At 43.6% G+C, this 16,455-nt stretch overlaps 1 protein-coding gene across 2 annotated transcripts in view; it reads right to left on the bottom strand.

Annotated features, from left to right (window-relative positions):
• Positions 1-16,455, bottom strand: part of LOC106562767 (carbohydrate sulfotransferase 15) — a 174,987-nt gene that overhangs the window by 69,841 nt on the left and 88,691 nt on the right. For both annotated transcript variants that reach the window (XM_082978779.1, XM_082978780.1), the window contains exons 4-6: positions 10,725-10,871; positions 4,456-4,618; positions 533-689 (exon numbers count right to left, since the gene is read on the bottom strand). In XM_082978779.1, the coding sequence (XP_082834905.1) occupies positions 533-689; positions 4,456-4,618; positions 10,725-10,871 (467 nt within the window). The remainder of the gene's footprint in view (positions 1-532; positions 690-4,455; positions 4,619-10,724; positions 10,872-16,455) is intronic.

Below are 16,455 nucleotides of genomic sequence, written 5' to 3'. Positions count from 1 at the left end.
TGATGGAGGAGAGAATGAAGGAGAGAGTGGAGGAGAGAGTGGAGGAGAGAATGAAGGAGAGAATGGAGGAGAGAATGGAGGAGAGGATGGAGGAGAGAGTGGAGGAGAGAATGGGGGCGAGAGTGGAGGAGAGAGTGGAGGAGAGAGGGGAGGAGAGAATGGGGGGAGAGTGGAGGAGAGAGTGGAGGAGAGAATGGAGGAGAGAATGAAGGAGAGAATGGAGGAGAGAATGAAGGAGAGAGTGGAGGAGAGAGTGGAGGAAAGAGTGGAGGAGAGAATGGGGGAGAGAGTGGAGGAGAATGGAGGAGAGAATGGAGGAGAGAATGGAGGAGAGAGTGGAGGAGAATTATCGAGAATTCTCTCTCTCTTTCAGTCTGTCTCTCACACACAGACCCCCCCACCCCACCCCCCCGGACAGTTAGATCTATGATCAGTTAGATCTATGATCTATGGTCAGTTAGATCTATGATCTATGGTCAGTCTGTTAAAACATAGAAAGCAATGGGATGTGGAGAAGGAGAAGGCTACTCACTGGCATGGCGTTGTTGAGCGTAGTGTTGTACACACAGGAGCGCATGGTGTACTCTGTCAGGCACCCTTCAAACAGCTGGAGAGACTCTGACACCTTGTCCTGGAAATCCTCCGCAGACTTATTAGTGATCCCAAAGTAGAGATAGTCGGAGTACAACCTGAGACAACAAACAACAATCAACAACATCATCAACAACAACAACAACAACACCAACACCACCAACACCATCAACAACAAGAACACCACCATCATCAACAACAATAACACCACCATCAACAACAATAACACCACCATCATCAACAACAATAACACCACCATCAACAACACCACCATCAACAACAATAACACCACCATCAACAACAATAACACCACCATCAACAACAATAACATCACCATCAACACCACCATCAACAATAACACCACCATCATCAACAACAATAACACCACCATCAACAACAATAACACCACCATCATCAACAACAATAACACCACCATCAACAACAATAACATCACCATCAACACCACCATCAACAACAATAACACCACCATCAAAAACAATAACACCACCATCAACAACAATAACACCACCATCATCAACAATAACACCACCATCAACAACAACAACAACAAAGGCTGGGATTCAATCTAATCGCTGGTTGTTGACAATGCAGCTATTATTAAAGGGAATATTTAAAGGGATGGTAAATGCTGCAGATGTGTTGGCTCAATTGGAAATTGCCTTTAAAAGCCAGCGCCATATTGTCGACTATTCACGGTTGGATTGAATCCCGACCAAAGTCATTAGCATCTTATCGTCATCTCACAACTCTGGTACTATGAGAGACAACCTCTCCAAAGTACTGTAGTACTGTAGTACTGTAGCTGTAGTACTGTAGTACTGTAGCTGTAGTAATGTAGCTGTTGTACTGTAGCACTGTAGTACTGTAGCTGTACTACTGTAGTACTGTAACTGTAGTACTGTAGCTGTACTACCGTAGTACTGCAGCTGTAGTACTGTAGCTGTTGTACTGTAGCACTGTAATACTGTAGCTGTACTACTGTAGTACTGTAGCTGTAGTACTGTAGCTTCAATGATTAAAACCCAAACAAACATGGCTTACAATCCGCGCCACCAAAACTCATGAGGTGCTTGGGTTTGTAAACACATTTAGTTCATTTAATTGAGCATGGCAATTCATACGGAACCCCCCCTCCCCCCCCCCTCGCCGCCGCCTTACACACACACACACACACACACACACACACACACACACACACACACACACACACACACACACACACACACACACACACACACACACACACACACACACACACTCCCTCTACCTTCACTTGGTTGCTGTGATTTGACAGACAAAACCAATTAAAGTGAGCCTGTTGAGACATCCAGACATCCACTGAAGTGAAACTCTGTTCAGTCAGAGCAGAGACAAACTAATGTTAATTTATAGAGGACGCTGCCAGGCGTTCAGCTGTTAGCTGAAACATAATTCCTCCTTCATAACAAACAACACGTCTCAATCTGAAATACCTCTGGAATGTAGTTTGCTTTGTGTGTGTGTGTGTGTGTGTGTGTGTGTGTGTGTGTGTGTGTGTGTGTGTGTGTGTGTGTGTGTGTGTGTGTGTGTGTGTGTGTGTGTGTGTGTGTGTGGTAATCTGTGCAGTGTGTTGGGCATCAACAGAGAGGTAGATGGACCAAAGCTGGACCAAAGCTAGCTGACTTGGCCCCAGAGGGAGAGATGGAGAGAATGATGGAACGATGGAGAGAAAGAGGGAGGGAGATACAGGGAGAGATGGAGACAGATAGACCCACCTCTCTACAGGGTCTCTGAGCATTACGATGAACCAAGCTTCATGCTGAAGGGTTAGTAGTAGTATTAACAGTAGTAGTAGTATTAATACTAGTAGTAGTAGTATTAATAGTAGTAGCAGTAGTAGTAGCAGTGGCAGTATTATTATTAGTAGTAGTATTGACGGTGGCAGTAGTAGTATTAATAGTAGTAGTAGTTGTAGTATTAATAGTAATAGTAGTAGCAGCAGTATTAATACTAGTGGTAGTAGTAGTAGTAGTAGCAATAGTAGTATTGATGGTAATAGTAGCAGTGGTAGTATTAATACTACTAGTAGTAGTAGTAGTATCGGTAGTAATAGTAGTGGTATTAATAGTAGCAGTATAATTAATAGTAGTAGTATTAATAGTAGTAGTAGTAGTATTAATAGTAGTAGTAGTAGTGGTAGTAGTATTACTACTAGCAGTATTAGTGGTAGTAGTAGCAGTAGTAGTAGCAGTGGTAGTATTATTATTAGTAATAGTATTGACGGTGGTAGTAGTAGCATTACTAGTAGTAGTAGTATTAGTAGTAATAGTAGTAGTAGCAGTATTAATACTAGTGGTAGTAGTAGTAGTAGTAGTATTAATAGCGGTAGTAGTAGAATTAATACTGGTAGTAGTAGTAGTAGTAGTAGTAGTAGTAGTAGTAATAGTAGCATTGATAGTAATTGTAGTAGTGGTAGTATTAATACTAGTAGCAGTAGTAGTAGTAGTAGTAGTAGTAATAGTAGTAATAGTATCGATAGTAATAGTAGTAGTAGTAGTAGTAGCAGTAGTATTAATAGTAGTAGTAGTAGTATTAATAGTAGTGGTAGTAGCAGTAGTGGTAGTATTAATAGTTGCGGTAGTATTAATAGGTGTGGGAGTATTAATAGTAGTGGTAGTAGTAGTAGTAGTAGTAGTAGTAGTATTAATAGTAGTAGCAGTAGTAGTGTTAATAGTAGTAGTATAATAAATGGCGGTAGTAGCAGTATTAATAGCAGTAGTAGTAGTAGTATTAGTATTAATGGTGGTAGTAGTAGTATTAACAGTAGTAGTAGTAGTAGTAGTAGTATTAATACTGGTAGCATAAGTCGCAGTGGTAGTAGTATTAATACTAGTAGTAGTAGTAGTAGTAGTAGTAATAGTAGTAGTAGTAGTAATAGTATTATTATGAGTAGTAGTAGTAGTATTAATACGCGCAGTAGTAATGGTAGTAGTAGTAGTAGTATTAGTAGTAGTAGTAGTAGCATTAATACTTGTAGTAGTAGTATTAATAGTAGTAGTATTAATAGCAGTTGTAGTTGTAGTATTAATAGTGGTAGTTGTATTAATGGAGGTAGTAGTAGTATTAATAGTAGTAGTAGTATTGGTAGTAGAAGTAGTAGTAGTAGTATTGATAGTAGCAGTAGTAGTAGTAGTAGTAGTAGTATTAATAGTAGTAGTAGTATTAATAGTAGTAGTAGTATCAATGTGGTAGTAGTAGTATTAACAGTATTAATAGTAGTAGTATTAATAGTATTAATAGTGGTAGTAGTATTAGTATTATTAATAGTAGTAGCGGCAGTAGTAGTAGTAGTAGTAGTAGTAGTAGTAGTAGTATTAATAGTAGTAGTAGTAGTATTAATAGTATGAACAGTAGTAGTAGTAGTAGTATTAATAGTATTAATAGTGGTAGTAGTATTAGTATTATTAATAGTAGTAGTGGCAGTAGTAGTAGTAGTAGTAGTAGTAGTAGTATTACTAGTAGTAGTAGTAGTATTAATGGTGGTATGAACAGTAGTGGTAGTAGTAGTAGTAGTATTAATAGTATTAATAGTAGTAGTAATATTAATAGTAGTGGTAGTAGTAGTATTAATAGTATTAGTATTAGTATTAGTAGTAGTATTAATAGTAGTAGTAGTAGTTGTAGTAGTAGTATTAATAGTAGTAGTAGTAGTAGTAGTAGTAGTAGTAGTAGTAGTAGTAGTAGTAGTAGTAGTAGTAGTATTAGTAGTAGTAGTATTAATAGTTGCAGTAGTAGTAGTGGTGGCAGTAGTATTAGTAGTATTAATGGTGGTAGTAGTAGTATTAATAGTAGTAGTTACAGTACCTCTCTACAGGGTCTCTGAGCATGACGATGAACCTTGCGTCAGGCTGAAGGGTGTGGATAAAGTCCTGGATGAGGAAGGGTGGCTCCACCTCCGCCTCAGTCGAGTTGTCATAGAAATACGCCCAGGCATTGTTGTCCCACATGGTGGACGCACTGGCCTCTCCTGGAACACACATACACACACACACACACACACACACACACACACACACACACACACACACACACACACACACACACACACACACACACACACACACACACACACCGTTTACTTATTTGCATGAACAAGACAAAGGAAGTTACATGAATACAGTGTAAACAGTTGTAGAGGTATTTGCTGAAGAGGAGAGTGCTTCTATAAAAACCTCCTCCATTAGGACATTCGATAATTAATCACAGAAAAGCATTAATGACCCTTTTTTTATTTTATTTAACTAGGCAAGTCGGTTAAGAACAAATTCTTATTTTCAATGACGGCCTACCGGGGAACAGTGGGTTAACTGCCTTTATCAAGGGGCAGAACGACAGATTTTTTACCTTGTCAGCTCAGGGGATTCAATCTTTCGGTTACTAGTCCAACGCTCTAACCACTAGGCTACCTGCCCCCCCCCTCCCCCCCCTCTAACCACTAGGCTACCTGCCGCCCCCCCCCCCCCCCCCCCCCCGCCCCCCTCTAACCACTAGGCTACCTGCCCCCCCCCCTAAACACTAGGCTACCTGCCCCCCCCCTCCCCCCCCTCTAACCACTAGGCTACCTGCCGCCCCCCCCCCCGCCCCCCTCTAACCACTAGGCTACCTGCCCCCCCCCTAAACACTAGGCTACCTGCCGCCCTCTTCACTTTATATTCGTGTTCTCCTCCTCCTTCAATGTGCTGTCATTTAATACTGTAGCATTCTCCTCCTCCTTCAATGTTGTCGTGTCTTTGGGGTACCATTAAACTGAAGACATGGTTATCAATTAACTCCCTGGAATTATTATCACGCGATTAAACTGATTAATCGTTTCATTGTAATTAACTAGGAGATCGGGGCACCAAGGAGAATATTCAGATTACAAAGTTATAATTTTCCTTATATAACTTTCCTATATTATAATATAGGCCGATTATCTTCTGGTTTAAATGGTGTATTTTACCTCTAGTCCAGTCTCATTCCAAACGTCGTAAATTGTTGTATCTGCACGAACCCAGTCTTTACTAAAATCATCCATACATCAATTGTCTTAAAATCATTTATTTACTACACTAAGTAATTAACAGAAAACATACAAACAGTAATTATTGTCACAAAGGATTGGTATAGTAATGTGCCCTAATGGCTAACAGGCATGGCTGGTCTGTTAGACAATGGGTCATAAACGGTCAGCTGAGAAGGTACACAGAGTTCATTAATATTAACAATTGACAATTGAAGGCTCGCTCATTCGGGAACAATTGCAATCAATATATATTTACGCTCATGTGTCGGGATCCTTGTTCGAGCGTCGTTCTGATGGAGAGTTCTCTCTCTCTCTCTCGGTTAGAATGGATCTTTCAAAGCGACATTCATTAATTTTGTTATAGTATGGATGTTTCGTTGGTCTTCGCGTTCGATGATATAATTTACTTAGCTGCAGACTAATAATTAATATCAAAGACTTGTTCTTATTCTGTCGGTCTCGATAGTCTAAAAGTTAACCACGTGGTGTAGTTCACTTTCAGTAGAGGAATTGGATGGTAAAACCTATTGGCCATGGAGTGGAGGCCTGGTCTGGAGAAATGTAAATCAGGGTATAGTTTTATAGTGACCATAGAACAGGCTTGTCAAATGACGCCTGGTCCTGTATGTGTCCCTTAGACTTGGTACAGAAATACAATTCTATCACATTAACATCAGTACATAGCATCTCAATGTATTACCAAAGCTTTATCCTTATTAATACATTCTATACAACCATGTGTATGCAAGTCTCAAGGCTGAGTCTATTATATAAACAGTTTTATGGTAATATGGCTATATTGTCTCTTCTGAGTATCACAAAATTGTACCAAGCGGACCAGTTCGTAGCTGGATTCTTCACCAATCTTCCATACCTTCTCCAGAACACACCTGTCGCTCGGTTCTCCAATTCTATCAGTTGGAAGAATTTCCTTTGTCTCTCTATGAAACATGTGTAAAAACTCCTCTTAGAGTTTTTACAACCCTTTCACACAGGGCCTGGGTTGGGGGGAAGGTAGGTTGGGGGATGGTACAAAGGGGAGGGATTCAACTGTCCTCCCTGTACCCAAAGAGGCCAACGTCATGACAATGTGCTGTCATTTAATACTGTAGCGTCCTCCTCCTCCTTCAATGTGCTGTCATTTAATACTGTAGCGTTCTCCTCCTCCAATGTGCTCTCATTTAATACTGTAGCATTCTCTTCCTCCTTCAATGTGCTGTCATTTAATACTGTAGCGTCCTCCTCCTCCTCCAATGTGCTGTCATTTAATACTGTAGTGTTCTCCTCCTTCAATGTGCTGTCATTTAATACTGTAGCGTTCTCCTCCTTCAATATGCTGTAATTTAATACTGTAGCGTTCTCCTTCTTCAATGTGCTGTCATTTAATACTGTAGTGTCCTCCTCCTTCAATGTGCTGTCATTTAATACTGTAGTGTTCTCCTCCTTCAATGTGCTGTCATTTAATACTGTAGTGTTCTCCTCCTCCTTCAATGTGCTGTCATTTAATACTGTCGTGTCCTCCTCCTTCAATGTGCTGTCATTTAATACTGTAGTGTTCTCCTCCTTCAATGTGCTGTCATTTAATACTGTAGTGTTCTCCTCCTCCTTCAATGTGCTGTCATTTAATACTGTAGTGTTCTCCTCCTCCTTCAATGTGCTGTCATTTAATACTGTACTGTTCTCCTCCTCCTTCAATGTGCTGTCATTTAATACTGTAGCGTTCTCCTCCTCCTTCAATGTGCTGTCATTTAATACTGTAGCGTTCTCCTCCTTCAATGTGCTGTCATTTAATACTGTAGCGTTCTCCTCCTTCAATGTGCTGTCATTTAATACTGTAGCGTTCTCCTCCTTCAATGTGCTGTCATTTAATACTGTAGCGTTCTCCTCCTTCAATGTGCTGTCATTTAATACTGTGGTGTCTGACATAATAGTGTGTGATATTTAGATGAACTGAAAGCAGTCAGAATGTACAAGCACATGAGAAGAATAGCAACAGTGGAAAACAATCCAAACAAGGTTATTAAAAAGAAGATTTAAATACAAATCTAGTGTTCTGAGCCTCCCGAGTGGTGCAGCGGTCTAAGGTACTGCATCGAAGAGCTTGAGGCATCACTACAGACCCGGGTTCGGTTCCAGGCTGTGTCACAGCAGTCTAAAGTACTGCATCGAAGAGCTTGAGGCGTCACTACAGACCCGGGTTCGGTTCCAGGCTGTGTCACAGCGGTCTAAGGTACTGCATCGAAGAGCTTGAGGCGTCACTACAGACCCGGGTTCGGTCCCAGGCTGTGTCACAGCGGTCTAAGGTACTGCATCGAAGTGCTTGAGGCGTCACTACAGACCCGGGTTCGGTCCCAGGCTGTGTCACAGTGGTCTAAGGTACTGCATCGAAGTGCTTGAGGTGTCACTACAGACCCGGTTCGGTTCCAGGCTGTGTCACAGCGGTCTAAGGTACTGCATCGAAGTGCTTGAGGCGTCACTACAGACCCGGGTTCGGTCCCAGGCTGTGTCACAGCGGTCTAAGGTACTGCATCGAAGTGCTTGAGGCGTCACTACAGACCCGGGTTCGGTTCCAGGCTGTGTCACAGCGGTCTAAGGTACTGCATCGAAGTGCTTGAGGCGTCACTACAGACCCGGGTTCGGTCCCAGGCTGTGTCACAGCGGTCTAAGGTACTGCATCGAAGTGCTTGAGGCGTCACTACAGACCCGGGTTCGGTCCCAGGCTGTGTCACAGCGGTCTAAGGTACTGCATCGAAGTGCTTGAGGTGTCACTACAGACCCGGGTTCGGTTCCAGGCTGTGTCACAGCGGTCTAAGGTACTGCATCGAAGTGCTTGAGGCGTCACTACAGACCCGGGTTCGGTCCCAGGCTGTGTCACAGCGGTCTAAGGTACTGCATCGAAGTGCTTGAGGCGTCACTACAGACCCGGGTTCGGTTCCAGGCTGTGTCACAGCGGTCTAAGGTACTGCATCGAAGTGCTTGAGGCGTCACTACAGACCCGGGTTCAGTCCCAGGCTGTGTCACAGCGGTCTAAGGTACTGCATCGAAGTGCTTGAGGCGTCACTACAGACCCGGGTTCGGTTCCGGGCTGTGTCACAGCGGTCTAAGGTACTGCATCGAAGTGCTTGAGGCGTCACTACAGACCCGGGTTCGGTTCCAGGCTGTGTCACAGCGGTCTAAGGTACTGCATCGAAGTGCTTGAGGCGTCACTACAGACCCGGGTTCGGTCCCAGGCTGTGTCACAACCGGCTGTGATCGGGAATCCCATAGGGCGGCACACAATTGACCCAGTGCCGTCTGGGTTAGGGGAAGGTTTGACCGGGGGCTTTACTTGGCTCATTGCGCTCTAGCGACGCCTTGTGGCTGGCCGGGCGCCTGCAGGCTGTCTTCAGTTGGACTGTGTTTCCACTGACACATTGGTACGTCTGGCTTCTGGGTTAAGCAGGTGTTAAGAAGCGCTGTTTGGCGGGTGATGTTTCGTAGGATGCATGACTCGACTTTCGCCTCTCCCGAGTCCGTTGGGGAGCGATGAGACAAGATCTTAACTGGATCGCAATTGGATATCACAAAAAAAAAAGGCTAAAAAAATAAAATTAAAATCAACAACCCAAAAAGTGTAAAAGAATCAAGCTAGCGTTCTCCCGCTCAATATCCCAGCTGTGAGCAAAATCACAGAGCGAATGACTCAACTATTGTAATGTTCTTGGCGTAGGGTGGCCTGAATTGGGCAGGGGGTTGTGTAGGAGTTTAGGGGCCAGGGTTATGGCCGTTGGTCTATACTTCGCTGGGCTCTCCTCTCCTCTCCTCTCCTCTCCTCTCCTCTCCTCTCCTCTCCTCTCCTCTCCTCTCCTCTCCTCTCCTCTCCTGTCCTGTCCTGCCCTCTCCTCTCCTCTCCTCTCCTCTCCTCTCCTCTCCTCTCCTCTCCTCTCCTCTCCTCTCCTCTCTGCTGTTAGCTGTTTGCTGGAAGCTGTTAGCTGGAAGCTGTTAGCTGGAAGCTGGTAGCTGGTAGCTGGAAGCTGTTAGCTGGAAGCTGTTAGCTGTTATCTGGAAGCTGGTAGCTGGAAGCTGTTAGCTGGTAGCTGGAAGCTGTTAGCTGGAAGCTGGTAGCTGGTAGCTGGAAGCTGGTAGCTGGAAGCTGTTAGCTGGTAGCTGGAAGCTGGAAGCTGGTAGCTGGAAGCTGGAAGCTGGGGCTCAATACAACAACTCAGTGTGAAGCAAGACTACTTTTGCTATATTTAAATCATAAATCAGAAGATAGACTGGTGAAGGAAGAGAGGGAAGGAGGGAGGCATCTCCACCCCCAGAAGGATATCACTGTTGTGGTATAAAACAATGACCCCAATCACAGCACACTACAATCACAGGACACTACAATCACAGGACACTACAATCCAGCACTGGATTGGGTTGTCACTTGGGAAACCTGACAAAATGGCTGCATCATTAGGAAAGGGAAAATCTAAAAATGTGTCTTCTGCATTTAACCCAACCCCTATGAATCAGAGAGGTGTGGGGGGCTGCCTTAATCAACCTCCACAGGGGGTTCCTATTGTTGTGTTGGTATTAAAGGTGTTTTACCTATGATGGTGTTGTGTTAGTATTAAAGGTGTTTTACCTATGATGATGTTGTGTTGATATTAAAGGTGTTTCACCTATGATGGTGTTGTGTTGGTATTAAAGGTGTGTTGATATTAAAGGTGTTTTACCTATGATGATGTTGTGTTGATATTAAAGGTGTTTTACCTATGATGGTGTTGTGTTGATATTAAAGGTGTTTCACCTATGATGGTGTTGTGTTGATATTAAAGGTGTTTTACCTATGATGATGTTGTGTTGATATTAAAGGTGTTTCACCTATGATGATGTTGTGTTGATATTAAAGGTGTTTTACCTATGATGATGTTGTGTTGATATTAAAGGTGTTTTACCTATGATGGTGTTGTGTTGATATTAAAGGTGTTTTACCTATGATGGTGTTGTGTTGATATTAAAGGTGTTTTACCTATGATGGTGTTGTGTTGGTATTAAAGGTGTTTTACCTATTGTTGTGTTGATATTAAAGGTGTTTTACCTATGATGATGTTGTGTTGCTCTGGGGCTCCGGAGTGGGCGTTTCCCATCAGGTTGTCTTGAATCTGATAGGCTGCCAGGTCAAACAGATCCAAATAGTCTTCTACTGGGTAACGGTCATGGAATCCCTCACTCAGACGGATTATACCTGGAGGGAGGGAGGGGAGAGGGAGGGAGGGAGGAGAGAGGAGAGGGAGGGAGGGAGGGAGGGAGGAGGGAGGGAGGGAGGAGAAAGGGGAGAGGGAGGGAGGAGAGAGGAGGGAGGGAGGGAGGGAGGGAGGGAGGGAGGGAGGGAGGGAGGGAGGGAGGGAGGGAGGGAGGGAGGGAGAGGGAGGGAGGGAGGGAGGGAGGGAGGGAGGGAGGGAGGGAGGGAGGGAGGGAGGGAGGGAGAAAGAGAGAATGATAGACAAAGAATGATAGAGAGAGAGAAACAGAGAGAAACAGAAAAAAAAGAGAGGGAGAACGCAACGTTAGGAAAAGTCATTCATAGATACTAAAAGCGCTCAGCGGGTCTACAGTTTCAGTCCAAGTCAAAGCACTACCTGACAGGTTGAGCTTCATGTAAACCCACAGGATCAGCTTGATCTATACAGATACATCAGTCTGTTTCTAGTCAGAGTGAAGCAGAAATACCAGACTATAGCCTGAGACCAGGACCAGGTCCATCAGTCTGTTTCTAGTCAGAGTGAAGCAGAAATACCAGACTATAGCCTGAGACCAGGACCAGGTCCATCAGTCTGTTTCTAGTCAGAGTGAAGCAGAAATACCAGACTATAGCCTGAGACCAGGACCAGGTCCATCAGTCTGTTTCTAGTCAGAGTGAAACAGAAATACCAGACTATAGCCTGAGACCAGGACCAGGTCCATCAGTCTGTTTCTAGTCAGAGTGAAACAGAAATACCAGACTATAGCCTGAGACCAGGACCAGGACCAGGTCCATCAGTCTGTTTCTAGTCAGAGTGAAACAGAAATACCAGACTATAGCCTGAGACCAGGACCAGGTCCATCAGTCTGTTTCTAGTCAGAGTGAAACAGAAATACCAGACTATAGCCTGAGACCAGGACCAGGTCCATCAGTCTGTTTCTAGTCAGAGTGAAACAGAAATACCAGACTATAGCCTGAGACCAGGACCAGGTACATCAGTCTGTTTCTAGTCAGAGTGAAACAGAAATACCAGACTATAGCCTGAGACCAGGACCAGGTCCATCAGTCTGTTTCTAGTCAGAGTGAAACAGAAATACCAGACTATAGCCTGAGACCAGGACCAGGTCCATCAGTCTGTTTCTAGTCAGAGTGAAACAGAAATACCAGACTATAGCCTGAGACCAGGACCAGGTCCATCAGTCTGTTTCTAGTCAGAGTGAAACAGAAATACCAGACTATAGCCTGAGACCAGGACCAGGTCCATCAGTCTGTTTCTAGTCAGAGTGAAACAGAAATACCAGACTATAGCCTGAGACCAGGACCAGGTCCATCAGTCTGTTTCTAGTCAGAGTGAAACAGAAATACCAGACTATAGCCTGAGACCAGGACCAGGTCCATCAGTCTGTTTCTAGTCAGAGTGAAACAGAAATACCAGACTATAGCCTGAGACCAGGACCAGGTCCATCAGTCTGTTTCTAGTCAGAGTGAAACAGAAATACCAGACTATAGCCTGAGAGCCCCATGACCAGGTGACATATTGTTTCACTGTTATCAGCAGACTGATATGATTATACACCTAGGGATGCGTTCCAAATGGAATCCTTTTCCCTAGGTAGTGCACTACTTTTGACAAGCACCTATTGGGAATAGGGTTTCATTTGAGGGATATACATACAGTATAACACTACAGTTAGTTTTCCCCAGGATTAGAGTCTGAGCTCAGAATTAGAGGCTTTCATACAGTATAACACTACAGTTAGTTTTCCCCCAGGATTAGAGGCTGAGCTCAGAATTAGAGGCTTTGTGGTTCGACAGCATAAACCACTACCCTATTACACAATAAACACCTTGAATGTATCATCTTCAGTGTCCCTGGCTAACAACGATGGTTTCCTGATGCTCGTTTGCAGTACACAGTCTCATTAGCAGGTTGACGTTATTGTCATGAGTCTTGTCATGAGCTATATCCACTAGATGGGCCAGATGCTAACACTAAAATGGCATTACATAGAGAGAGAGAGAGAGAGAGAGAGAGAGAGAGAGAGAGAGAGAGGGAGAGAGAGAGAGAGAGGTGGAGAGAGAGAGAGGAGAGAAGGAGAGAGAGAGGAGAGAGGAGAGAGAGGAGAGGGAGGGAGGGAGGGAGGGAGGGAGGGAGGGAGGGAGGGAGGGAGGGAGGGAGGGAGGGAGGGAGGGAGGGAGGGAGGGAGGGAGGAGGGAGGGAGGGAGGTGGAGAGAGAGATAGAGAGAGAGAGGTGGAAAGAGAGAGAGAGAGAGAGAGAGAGGATGAGTATAACCCCTGTGCGAAAAAGCATATCGCCATTAGCATAACAAAATGTAATAATTTTAAAAAACATTTTTTTTTTCAAATTATATCGTTTTATAGATACACCTCTCCTGAATCGAACCACGTTGTCCGATTTCAAAAAGGCTTTACAGCAAAAGCAAAACATTAGATTATGTTAGCCATTTTCCAACCAACCACATGCATCACAAATAACCAAAAAACAGCTAAATGCAGCACTAACCTTTGACAATCTTCATCAGATGACACACCTAGGACATCATGTTACACAATACATGCATTCTTTTATTCGATAAAGTTCATATTTATATATAAAAACAGCATTTTACATCGGTGCGTAACGTTGACTAACTATTTTCCCTCAAATGCATCCGATGAAACAGAGCTACAATTTACTAAATTACTATTCGAAAACATTTTTAAAATGTAATATTGTCATTCTAAGATTTATAGATGAATATCTCTTGAAAGCACCTGTAATGCCAGATTTAAAAATAACTTTACTGGGTAATCACACTTTGCGATAAAAGGGGATGCGATACTCAGAACAATAGGCTAGCAATAGCAATAGGCTAGCCATCTTGGAACAATCGCATATCACATCTAGTCTTGTATACTATTGTCAATAATCCCTTACCTTTGGTTGTCTTCATCAGAAAGCACTTCCAGGATTCCCAGGTACACAACAAATGTATTTTCGTTCGGAAAAAATGACTCCTTTATGTTCCAAGAGCTTGTTCTTGTTAGCGCATCTGAAGGCTGATCCAAATGCTTCGTCGGCCACGGGACAGCCATTTCGAGAAAATGCATTTTTTCCCCATTTAGGTTCGTTCAAACATGTCAAACGTTGTATAACATAAATCTTCAGGGCGTTTTTCAACAAGAGAGCCAATAAGATTCGAGGGAGATGATTGCATTGTGTTTCTAAATGTTTCGAAAGGGGAGGGTAACCAGGGGCGCCGGCGTCATAATGGTGATGGCCCTCTCCGTGTGACCACGTTCCACAGCGTCTCATTCATTCAATTTTAACAGTAGAAGGCTCAAACCAATTTGTGAAGACTGGGGTCATCTAGTGGAAGCAATAGGAAGTGCTCAATGAACCATAGCTCACGGTGTGATTAATAGGCAACGTGATGAAGTTGAGTTCGCAATTCAGAATTCCACTTCCTGTTTCCATCTGTCTCGGGGTTTTGACTGCCATATGAGTTCTGTTATACTCACAGACACCATTCAAACAGTTTTAGAAACTTTAGGGTGTTTTCTATCCACAAGTATTAATTATATGCATATCCTAGCTTCTGAGTTTGAGTAGGAGGCCGTTTAAAATGGGCACGAATTGTTTTCAAAAATCGCTTTAGCGCCCCCTATCCTAGGGGAACGCCAAGAGGATAACTAAAGACCACAATATCTCAGAGTCCTGAACCAGACCACACAACACAGATGCAGAAACACACACAGGTTTGGAGCGTGAAAGGAACAACAGTTAAATACTCAACTACAACAAAAGGTTGGGTACAAATACAGTGAGGGAAAAAAGTATTTGATCCCCTGCTGATTTTGTACGTTTGCCCACTGACAAAGAAATGATCAGTCTATAATTTTAATGGTAGGTTTATTTGAACAGTGAGAGACAGAATAACAACAAAAAAATCCAGAAAAACGCATGTCAAAAATGTTATAAAATGATTTGCATTTTAATGGGGGAAATAAGTATTTGACCCCTCTGCAAAACATGCCTTAGTACTTGGTTGCAAAACCCTTGTTGGCAATCACAGAGGTCAGATGTTTCTTGTAGTTGGCCACCAGGTTTGCACACATCTCAGGAGAGATTTTGTCCCACTCCTCTTTGCAGATCTTCTCCAAGTCATGAAGGTTTCGAGGCTGACGTTTGGCAACTCGAACCTTCAGCTCCCTCCACAGATTGCCTATGGGATTAAGGTCTGGAGACTGGCTAGGCCACTCCAGGACCTTAATGTGCTTCTTCTTGAGCCACTCCTTTGTTGCCTTGGCCGTGTGTTTTGGGTCATTGTCATGCTTAATGTGCTTCTTCTTGAGCCACTCCTTTGTTGCCTTGGCCGTGTGTTTTGGGTCATTGTCATGCTGGAATACCCATCCACGACCCATTTTCAATGCCCTGGCTGAGGGAAGGAGGTTCTCACCCAAGATTTGACGCTACATGGCTCCGTCCATCGTCCCTTTGATGCGGTGAAGTTGTCCTGTCCCCTTAGCAGAAAAACACCCCAAAGCATAATGTTTCCACCTCCATGTTTGACGGTGGGGATGGTGTTCTTGGGGTCATAGGCAGCATTCCTCCTCCTCCAAACACGGCGAGTCGAGTTGATGCCAAAGAGCTCCATTTTGGTCTCATCTGACCACAACACTTTCACCCAGTTGTTCTCTGAATCATTCAGATGTTCATTGGCAAACTTCAGACGGGCATGTATATGCATTCTTGAGCAGGGGGACCTTGCGGGCGCTGCAGGATTTCAGTCCTTCACGGCGTAGTGTGTTACCAATTGTTTTCTTGGTGACTATGGTCCCAGCTGCCTTGAGATCATTGACAAGATCCTCCCGTGTAGTTCTGGGCTGATTCCTCACCGTTCTCATGATCATTGCAACTCAACGAGGTGAGATCTTGCATGGAGCCCCAGGCCGAGGGAGATTGACAGTTCTTTTGTGTTTCTTCCATTTGCGAATAATCGCACCAACTGTTGTCACCTTCTCACCAAGCTGCTTGGCGATGGTCTTGTAGCCCATTCCAGCCTTATGTAGGTCTACAATCTTGTCCCTGACATCCTTGGAGAGCTCTTTGGTCTTGGCCATGGTGGAGAGATTGGAATCTGATTGATTGATTGCTTCTGTGGACAGGTGTCTTTTATACAGGTAACAAGCTGAGATTAGGAGCACTCCCTTTAAGTGTGTGCTCCTAATCTCAGCTCATTTCCTGTATAAAAGACACCTGGGAGCCAGAAATCTTTCTGATTGAGAGGGGGTCAAATACTTATTTCCCTCATTAAAATGCAAATCAATTTATAACATTTTTTACATGCGTTTGTCTGGATTTTTTTGTTATTCTGTCTCTCACTATTCAAATAAACCTACCATTAATATTATAGAGTGATCATTTCTTTGTCAGTGAGCAAACGTACAAAATCAGCAGGGGATCAAATACTTTTTTCCCCCACTGTAGAACAAAAGCCAAAAGCCGCAAATCTCATTTCTTGTTTGGAAGAGGTTTTCTAGTTCACTTTCTTCTCATTCAGGTCAACTGGGATCTCTTCATGA

Source organism: Salmo salar, chromosome 01 (genome assembly GCF_965601325.2).
Source record: "Salmo salar chromosome 01, fSalSal1, whole genome shotgun sequence".
In the NCBI taxonomy this organism is placed as follows: Eukaryota; Metazoa; Chordata; class Actinopteri; order Salmoniformes; family Salmonidae; genus Salmo; species Salmo salar.
This window is presented reverse-complemented; position numbering and strand designations above follow the sequence as displayed.